The sequence below is a fragment of the Petaurus breviceps genome, unplaced genomic scaffold, assembly GCF_028583685.1.
Source record: "Petaurus breviceps papuanus isolate PSGF00001 unplaced genomic scaffold, PetGlider_PUasm1.0 90762, whole genome shotgun sequence".
NCBI classification, from domain to species: domain Eukaryota; kingdom Metazoa; phylum Chordata; class Mammalia; order Diprotodontia; family Petauridae; genus Petaurus; species Petaurus breviceps.
Window position 1 is genome coordinate 7,887,154 of NW_027187339.1, and position 10,245 is coordinate 7,897,398.

The 10,245-nt window shown below is 44.0% G+C and overlaps 1 protein-coding gene across 4 annotated transcripts in view; it reads right to left on the bottom strand.

Annotated features, from left to right (window-relative positions):
- Window positions 1-537: 537 nt before the first annotated feature.
- Window positions 538-10,245, bottom strand: part of PLAC9 (placenta associated 9) — a 28,419-nt gene continuing 18,711 nt past the window's right edge. The window contains exons 2-5 of one of the 4 annotated variants that reach the window (XM_069068351.1): window positions 6,987-7,087; window positions 4,288-4,411; window positions 2,607-2,712; window positions 538-1,257 (exon numbers count right to left, since the gene is read on the bottom strand). In XM_069068351.1, coding sequence (XP_068924452.1) covers window positions 1,188-1,257; window positions 2,607-2,712; window positions 4,288-4,411; window positions 6,987-7,087 — 401 coding nt within the window. In that variant the 3' untranslated portion in view covers window positions 538-1,187. Of the gene's footprint in view, window positions 1,258-1,342; window positions 1,493-2,606; window positions 2,713-4,287; window positions 4,412-6,986; window positions 7,088-10,245 lie in introns of those variants that run through there. The other 3 variants (XM_069068353.1, XM_069068354.1, XM_069068355.1) reach the window with 3 other exon arrangements.

Consider the following 10,245-nt stretch of genomic DNA (forward strand, 5'->3'; position numbering starts at 1 on the left):
ATCTAAAAGAATATTATAAGTATTAAATTATCCATAGGGGTTCACAACCCATTTTTGTTGTCGTTGAAAGATAATTGAGGAACAAAAAATGTTTGGAACCGCTAGATTAGTAGTATACTAAGTGAACTTTATATTTAAGGAGCCTTGATGATCACCTGATTCAACCACCTTGTTTCACATATGGGGAAAGCATGCCTAGAGATATTTACTCACGACTACATAGACCAGGGGTGGGGACCCTCGAGACCGTGGGGTCCCACCCCTGACATAGTTCCATGGCAGATCAGAGGCCAGTGACTCTTTGCTTTTTCAAACATCCTTTCCCCTCTTTACTCTCCCCTTTATTGCCTTTCCTTTCTCTCATCTCCCATTCCCCTCTCCCTTTCTCCTTTCTAATCTCCAAGAAGTAACTATCTTTGGTGTATCCAAATCTCCATTCCTTCTGTGCAAGGGGCTCTTAATCTTTTTTGTCATGGACCGCTTTGGCAATCTGGTGGAGGCTATGAACCCCTTTTAGAATAATGTTTTCAGTCTGTGTGATTATAAAGGAAAACAGTTTTATTGAAATATAGTTGTTGTTTTTTTTTTTTAAAGGAACTCAGATTAAGTACCTTTGTTCTAGGAAGTGGAATTCACCAGCAAGACTGCCCAGGGTTTTCTTATCTCAGAAGTACCCAGTGCTTTCCTTGGGGTCAATTTGTTTCCCAAATCACTATTTTCTTCCCATCAGGGTCTCCTGCCTCCCCCTCCACTCCTGGCTGTTTTCTTTGCTGAAGCCCTTTGTGCAATGTCTCTTAGCTGGTCAACTTCTTCTAAGGGCCTGGGGCTTCCAGGTTTTCCTCTGTCCAAGTCACTATACATATCCACTTGACTCTGGACTTAATTTAGCTTGGGATCAATTGTATTAGGAAGGAGAGGGAGAGTGTTTTTGAGTTCCTAAGTCTCACATAATTCTGGGGTGAGTCCCTAATGCTTCTGAGTTTTTAGTCACTTATCTGCAAGATATGGACTAGATGCCAAGGATGGAGAACTTGGATGTTAAATTCATAGACTTTAGAGGACACCTAGCTTCACCCCATAATTTTTACAGTCAAGGAAAACAGGTCTGGAAAAGTTTGCATGTCAATGGTCACAAAGGTAGTACGGAGCTGATTCAGGATTTGAACCGAGGTTTTTAGACTACATTTTCAGGGTTCTAGACTCCCAGGACAAAGATGATTTCCTTTAACAATAAGGAGAACGTGAATCTGGCTGATCCTGCAAAGCAAATGGAGATAAAGACAAAATAAAAGAGAGAAGCATCAGACTTGTGACTTGTCGCAACACCATAAGAGTCTCCAGGTTGTCGTTCACAGTACAGCACACGTTTATTACATGACAGCCTTTTCCAAAACATGTCCAAATGGATTAAAGCACAGCCACCTGGAGAGTGAGTTATCCAAAAAGCCACTGCTGCCCTCAGCCCCAGGTCCCCTTGGTCCTCATAAGGATTCTGTAAGAAACAAGGAGGTCCCATAGTTGGTGGAAACAGCATCAGCACAGAAGGAAAAACTGATTGAATGTCTGTGTGCGGGAAGGTGTCTAGATCTGCAAGGAGGGAGAGGCTCCTCTGTTGGGGAGGCCCCCTTCCAAATCCTCTGTGTTGTGGGGCTAAAATTAATAGCCACTCTGTCCCTAAAACTGGAAACTTTCCTCCAATTAGCCCTATGATCCTGTCCCCCACCAGTGCCCAAATGGTGCCCTTCCCCCTGGGTTCAAAGTTTTTGAGACAGACTTAAGATGTAAACTCTCCCAAGAGAAGATTCACAAAAGTCTTAAAATTCATGCCAATGTATAAAGTACTAATGAAATATCTTCCCTTAAGGGAGGGTTTTGTTAAGAAGGAGGGAAGACAGAGGAAGCTAGGTGGCACAGTGAATAGAGCACAAGCCTTGGAGTCAGGAGGACCTGAGTTCAAATCCAGCCTCAGACATTTAACGCAAAGACTAGCCATGTGACCTTGGGCAAGTCATTTAACTCCAATTGCCCTCCCCTCCCCACTACAAAAAGCAAAAAAAAAAAAAAAAAAGGAAGGAAGAGAAAGCAAGAGAGAATCTGGTGTCTGAAAGTCAGAAGAGGGTGGCATGAGGAGGGGAAGTGACCACAGCACTAGGAAGCTGGTGGTGCCCAAACCCATTGCCCATGCCCCAGGTTTGCCCAGCCCTTCTCCTTATTCCTATCCTATCCCTGCGTGGGAATCACCTTTTCTTCCAAAAGCTGGAATCTCTCATCTGATAGGATACCTATCCCAGCATGGGATACCTAGCTTCTTCTTCTTTGGGCACATTTTGGACCTTGAGCTTGCTAAAAGGAAGTCTAGAGTGGCAGGGGCAGCAGATCTTGTCTGCCTGTCTCTCTATATAACTCCCTTTCCCCAGAAATTCCCAAACTCTTCTGGGAGATGTCTTTGGGTGGCCCTCTTGGCTACAGAGGGAATACAAGTGCAGAAGGGTAGTGAAGGCTTCAGGGAATTGGGGAAGGGGGTGGTGCATGAAGAAGGGCAGGGCAGTTCGGAGGAGCAAGGCCAGAGCATAGTGCTGACAGAGATCTCCTTCACTGAGGCTTACCACATCTCCCCTCCCCCTGCATCCTCTTCCTTGTCTGCATGGAGCTCCCCTTGCACATCAGCAGAGCTGAAGGGATGGCAAGATCCAGCCACATCGAGTTTTCCTCCTATTGACAGCAGGAAGGGGATCGTCTTAGTGCCTTCCCAGCCCTCGAGGCTGAGCTAATGTTTCCAGAAGTAGGGGCAAAGAGAGGCAGTTTGGCAGAGTGGGTACAGGCTGGGTTTTGGTGTCAGGAATAGCTGAGTTTCTGACCCTGCCATCTATGTGACCCTCTTGGAGTTCCAGACTATACCTTACAAAAGAAATGCTATTCTGCATCTCTAAAAAGAGTCTCTATACCAGGGAACTATCCAGCCCATGAAATCCTGGGGCCTGAACACCCCCCCAGTACATGTGTTTATTTATGTGCATATATAAGATACACACAATGACATGTGTCTAAAAGGACACACATGACACAGAAATGCACTCACATGTTATGGGTGTGGTGTGTGTAGCATTTGTGTTTATAGTATACACATGTTATATGTAAGATACATATATGGACCCCACATGTAAGATGGATGTGTTACGTGAATATAAGGCATGCCCGTTTATTACCCCATGTGATTCATATGTATGATACATATGTACATGTCTTTGTGTATATGAACACACAAAGTAAAGGCACACAGAGAGCAAAGTCTACTCAATTTCTACTCTCACCCTTCTTCCGCAGGTTAGGAGCCTCTGCCAGACACCAACCAGCTGAACCAAACCAGGTGTTTGGGCTTACACTAAGACCCCTAAAGACCTCGCATTCTGGAACTACATTTTCTTCCCAAAGCTGGAATCTCTCATCTGATTTTTTTTTTTTGTCTTTTGATATTCATCACTACCGAGAATGAGAAGGGGAAAGAAGAATGTTGAGAAAACTTCAGGGGAGGGCAGGGATCATCTTGTCTTTTTTCACGAAGGCCTAAAACCATGCTGGTATCTTTGGGCTTTAGCCTAATCTGTGTTCCATATGTCTCCATGGATCCCACCTCTTTATCCTCCCACCGAAAGACTCCCAAACCACGCTATTTCCTTATTCCTACTTCTTGAGGTGGTTTGGGAGGTGATACAGTAGACAGACCGCTGGGCCTGGACTCAGAAGCAGTCAAGTTCAAAACCTGCCTCAAACTCTTACTAGCTGTGTGACCCTGGGCAAGTCACTTAACTTTTGTTTGCCTCCATTTCCTCAACTATAAAATGGGGACAATAATAACACTAACCTCAGAATGACTCAAAAGAAACACGGTACACAGCTTTAGAGACCTTTTCATTCCAAATGTTCTTAAGGACTATTTGTGCCTGACCCAGGGCAGAGCCTTCTGAGTTTGTCTTGGTCTGACCAACCACAGGTGGACATACTGTGCATTGACCCCGACATAGTGATGCCATTTTGGTCCTCTTCAAGAACAAAGGACAACAATGAGCCTCACACGGTTGTGAGGATCAAGTGAGATAATATTTGTGAAGCACGATGCCCAGCGCATAGTAGGTGCTGTATAAATGCATCATCATCATCATGCCCGTCCCTCTCCCTTTCTACCCCTGGAGCCTTGAGACTCATATGTGTCAGCTGGAGCTGTGCTTGGAACAAAGATGGGAGGTTAGGCCGGGCTGGGGCACACGGGGCCGCCCTGGGGACACGCACCATCTCCAAAGAAGTTCTCGGTAGGGCTCCTGGGCTCTGGGGGCAAGTTCCACGCTATCCCATCCATCAGGTTAAGCAGGTTCTTTACTTCGGACTCCAGGTGTTCCACGGTCTTGTCCAAGGTCTGGTAAGGAGACAGTGGAAAAGTCAGGGCAAGGGATAGAAGAGGAGCGCCGGGAAATGTGGGAGGTGTCAGGACCAGACTCCACGGTCCGGGTCAGGGCTGAGTCTGGACTAGACTAACTGCTGTGCTGATGTTGGACTTCATCACACTGAGCCATATGTGGGGGCCTTGATGTATCTGGTAGTGGAACCAAACCCATCTTGTAAAGAGATAGATCATATGAGTTCCATGTTTCATATATGCCAAGGTAAAATCATGTATCATATCATATCTACCCTATTTATCTGGCAGCTAGGTGGCACAGTGGAGAGAATACTGGGCCACGACTCAGGAAAACCTAGGTTCAAATCTAGCCTCAGACACTGTGCAACCCTGGACAAGTCGCTCAATTTCTGTTTGCCTCAATTTTTTTCAGCTGTAAAATGAGGCTAATCATAGCACCTGCCTCACAGGGTTATGGGCAGCTAGGTGGCACAGTAAATATTTGTTATCTGTCCGGGCCTGGAATCAGGAAGACTCATCTTCCTTGCGTTCAAATCTGGCCTCAGACACATACTAGCTGGGTGACCCTGGGCAAGTCATTTAACCCTGCCTGCCTCAGTTTCCTCATCTGTAAAATGCGTTGGAGAAGGAAATGGTCAACTGCTCTGATATCTTTGCCGAGAAAACCTCAACTCATCAAGAGTTGAAATTGACTGAAACAATTGAACGACAACCACCACTTCACAGAGTTGTGCAGATCGAGTGAAATAATACTTATAAAGCACTTGCCACACAGCCGGCACTGGATAAATGCTTTTTCCCTTCTTTCTCCTAGCCATGTTCACCTACTTGCATCCAGGTCTCAGATTTCCTTGAAGAAAAGGGTGGGAGCTTTTAACAGAGTGTACAGAAAAGGAATAATCCGTGGCTGGGATTTTGCACTTACATACTTGGTATGAAGTGGATGCAGGATCTCCCTCCCTTCTTTGAAGAGGTGGGGTTCTATGGGTGTGAGCTGTGGCATATACTATCAGGTGTCATTGCTGGGCCGGTGGCTTTGTCCGGGCCACTTTTTTCCATATTTGTTATAAGGGAAGACTTATTGGGTAGGGAAGGAGGGGAGGATATTTTCAGAAATGATGCCAAAAGGTATCAATAATAATGAGAGAAATAGTTAACAAGAAAATAGGTGCTGGTCCCATCCTTCGCAAGAAAGTCCGAGGATGCTGGCTCACATTACTTTTGTCATGCTTCCCTCTAGTGGCCTTCTAGGAAAATAATGAGTTTAGAGTTTGAAAAGTTTCCTTCCATAAAAAATGCATTGTTTTTAAAACTCAATTTAACTCTTTTGTTAAATATTTATAAATTATTATTTATAATAATTATTATAAAATATTACATTTATAAGTATAAAATATTTATATGAAATATAAGCAAAGGGACATGTATGTGTGTGGCACCTGGGGCCATTTTAGAAGCAAGTATTTGCATTTACTGTGTCTTCCCCTAAGAAGAACAATCATGGCGATGGTGATAATCAATCACGTGGTTACTAGGAGACGTAGCACGTTACAGGGAGTGGGCCAACAAGTCGGGGTGATAGGAGCTCAAATTCCAACTCAGATACATCCTGACTGTGTGACCTTGGGCGAGTCACCTAACTTTGTCCAAACTCCCAGGCAACTCTAAGAATGGTTTTCGATTTGCATTAGGAAAGGAAATTTCCTTAAGGAGGAACTCCCAGAACTGATGAAATTGCAGATCGAGACAAATAATGACAATAGTGAAAATATAATAAATGCCATGATTGTCATTCTTTGTTACTATTATCACTATACAATAAACAATTAGCATCTGTTATGTTATTGACACTGAGTTAGGTACTAGGGCTATGAAGATGAAAAGTAAAACTGCAGCAGGATCCTGTAGAAAGAATCCTGGAGACAGAGGACCCGAATTCAAATCCCAGCATAACCACTTGTTACCCATAATGTCTTGGACAAGTCACTTCATCCCCCTGGTTCTTTGTTTCTTCTTGTATGAAATGTGGATGGTGGACTAGATGACCTTTAAGGTCATCAGTCTGTGGTGCTCTGATCCTTGACTTCTAGTCATTCATTACCAGTGGTCTAGACTGAGCCTCTTTTCCATCCATGAGCAAGGCACCCAATGAAGGTGCCAGCATGGGCCCCCTTACCTGCAGTGTCTCCCTTGATTCTATTGGTCTGCCCAGTCCTTCAAGACACACTTCCCCTAGGAGACTTTTGCTGCTTCTTCCAGTCCACGGTGACCTTTGCTTTTTCTGATGCCCCAAAGCAGCCTAGTCTACAACTTAGGACTTGATTCTGTGTTGCCTTGTATTGTTTTCTCCTCCCTTCCCATGCATATGTCTTATCTCCCACAGCTAGCTGGAAGAGCTTTGGGCACGGTCCTCATTTCCTTGTTTTTCTCAGTGGTTGGCACAGAGCTGGACACGTAAATAATCGAGCCCCATCTCTATGTCTCCCACCATCCCCAGAGCTGCTAGTACCTGACTTACCTCCCCATCCCTCCCCTCCCCCTTTTCTCCCACCCCATCCCCCAGCTTCTGTACCTCTTCCACAAGGTCTAGGCGACTGTGAAGAACTTTGTGTTCATCGCACCACTTCATCCACTGGTCTGCATTCCCAGGGGAGGACCTGAATGGTTGTGCGGCTGTAGGAAACACAAACAAGGCTTAAGGCTAGGCTCCCCTCACCCTATCAGTTTCCTTATAATCTCAGAAATCAACCAAGAAAAACACCAGAGCTTGGAAAAGGTGGTAGTTCTTGTTGAAGTGAGGAAAGACCAAAGTGAATAGATGTGTATGTCCTCTGACAACTTTACATTCAAGGCTCAACTTCTCTTTGAAGGTTTCCAAGACCCCTTTAGCCCAAAGGGACTGAACGATCTCTTCTTTCTCTGAGGTCCTATGCACTTAGAATAATAGCCCACATTGTACTTTAATATTTAATGAATCACTTTTACTTACAGTATCTCATTCACTCTTCACAAGAACCCTGTAAAACAGGGACTATTATCATCCCCCTTTTACAAATTAGGAAACTGAGATCCAAGAGTAGTGACTTGTTCAGTGACCTAGTGTTACACAGTAAATACCAGAGAAGGAATTTGAACCTCAGTCTTCCTCCCTCCAAATCCATCCCTCAGCCATTCAATTATGCTGGCTTTCTACTTAAATCAACACGCCATGGTTTTCCACTTGATCAGGGACGGTCTTGTACCATTTTTTACTTGTTTCATGTGTAGAGAGATCAGAGGAAAAGGCTTTGCTAGCTGCTGAAGATGTAATAAAAGTGTCACAGTTTCATTCAGAATTCTATAACCAGTTGCTATTTACACAGAACGCTTGTAGAATTCTTTAGCCAGCAGAACAATTGCTATTTAGCATAGAACAAATTGCTATTCAGCATAGAACATAGGGACTGCTGGGAAAGGGTTAAAACATTTTTCCTTACCAGTGACTTTTAATCCCTTTTCTGTTTAAGGAAATGGAGACCTTGGGAGATTTACTTCAGTGAGGGGGCAAGATAAGTCTAAAAACGAGTTTTTGAACATGTCAGGGGACCCTTGGACTGATAAGTCTAGGTGAGGGCAGTGTAGTGAGTGAGTGAGAATTAAGAAGTGGAACCATTCCTCTGTCTGATCCCCAAATCTCCTATCATTCCATCTTTCTCTGAGTCACACTCCTAAACTTCCTCTGCCTTCATCATGATCTCCCATTCATTTACCTCCCAGGTCATTTCTCAGACCACTGCCTCTGTTTGCTCTATCCTTTTTCCCTTTCTGATCTCCACCATATAATTAGCCAGTTCAATGCCACACTGGCCTCTGATCAACCCCTTTTCCTGTTCCTGTTTAACCCTTGCCAAACCTCAGCTCTGGATTAGTCACTATCCATCTCCTGTGTTCCTATTCATGGGCTACTGAAAGAAGCTGGAGAAAGCCACCACTGTGCTGAAATGAATCAATTATAAATGTATGCCACCCAACTTCAACAGGGTCATCCACAGATAGGGAACGCAGGTCAGGGAACCTGTGGTAAGTGATGCACACAGAGGGAACATGTGTGATCGGGACAAAAGCATGAAGGAGTAAAGAATGACTTCGCCACCACAAAACTACCAATGTCTTCTACCAGTGTTTTTGTCTACCTGTCCCAAGTTTCTCTCCATATCAATCTATCTGTCACAGAGCCACCAAAATAGTTTTTCTGAATGCAGGTTTAACCATGTCCCCTCCCTACTGAAAATCAAAAAGCTCAATTAAACACATGAATACACACACATAGTATCTACTAGGTAAGCAGCTCTGTGCTAAGCACTGGGAATACATTAAGAGAAAGAAAGACAGTCCATGCCCTTCAAGAGGCTTACAATCTGGTGGGGGAAGACATTATACAGAAGAAAGCTGGGAAAAGGCAGGGGGCCACCAGAGGGGACCCAGCATGGAGGCATCTTGTTCTTGGAAGTTGAAACCAAGCAAAGCTACAGATAGGAAATCAAGTGAGCTGCAAAATCTAGGTTCTGCTCTCTATAAAGAGCTTGGGGTGGGATTTGGCATTCCACCCCTCAGTCCTCTAACCAGAGGGGAGAGGAGGCTGAGGGATCAAATATGTTACTCTATTTAGCATTTCAATATCTTTACAACCTGGTTCCATACTATCTTTCTGTCCTTCTTATAAGTTATTTCCCTTACATACTCTACGGTCCAGTCATACTGACTTCCTTACCATTTCTTGCAGATTCCATCTCCCATCTCTGCCTGTCCATCATGTCTAGAATGTACTCCCTTCTCACCTTTGTCTTTTAGAATTCCTAGTCTGCTTCAACACTCAGCAAGTACTTCTACCTACTCAAGGCATTTCCTGTTGCCTACAGCTGCTCATGCCTCAACCCAATCATCTTGTCCCTATTTGGTATATATTTTGGCATACCTGTATGTGCTCATGCCTCCTTGATGGTAAGGTACGGATTTATCTCTGTCTTCATATACCTGGAGCTTACCATTTTGTCTGGCATACAGTGCTTACTAAAAACTTATTGATTCATTGAAGCTACACCTCTCTTAACATAGCCCAAAATTACATTAACTCAGTGGTCGATTACAACTTCAGAGGACTGATTAGGAAATGTGCCTTCCTCCTCTTGGCAGAGAGATGGTGGTTTATAAGTAAGTGAGCTATGTGTTCCAGACTGGCCATATGTTGGTTGCTTTCCTTGGCTTTTGATATTTGTTACAAGGGAAGATTCTGAAGGAAAATGATAGATGTTGGAGGGTATATGGAAAAATTGGGACACTAATGCATTGTTGGTGGAGTTGTGAGCTGATCCAACTATTCTGGAGAGCAATTTGGAACTATGCCCAAAGGGCTATAAAACTCTGTGATCCAGCAATATCACTACTACATCTATATCCAAATATACATATATATGTACGAGAGAGAGAGAGAGAGAGAGAGAGAGAGAGAGAGAGAGAGAGAGAGAGAGAGAGAGAGAGAGAAAGTTATTTGTACAAGAATATTTCTAGCCGATATTTTTGTTGTGGCAAAGAATTGGAAACTGGGGGAATACACATCAATTAAGGATGGTTGAACAAGTTAAGGGATATGATTGTGATGAAATACTATTGTGCTATAAGAAATTGTGAGAGGGGTGGCTAGGTGGCTCAGTGAATAGAGCACCGACCCTGGAGTCAGGAGGACTTTGGGCAAGTCACTTAACCCCAATTGCCCTCCAAAAAGCGAAGAAGAAGAAGAAGAAGAAGAAGAAGAAGAAGAAGAAGAAGAAGAAGAAGAAGAAGAAGAAGAAGAA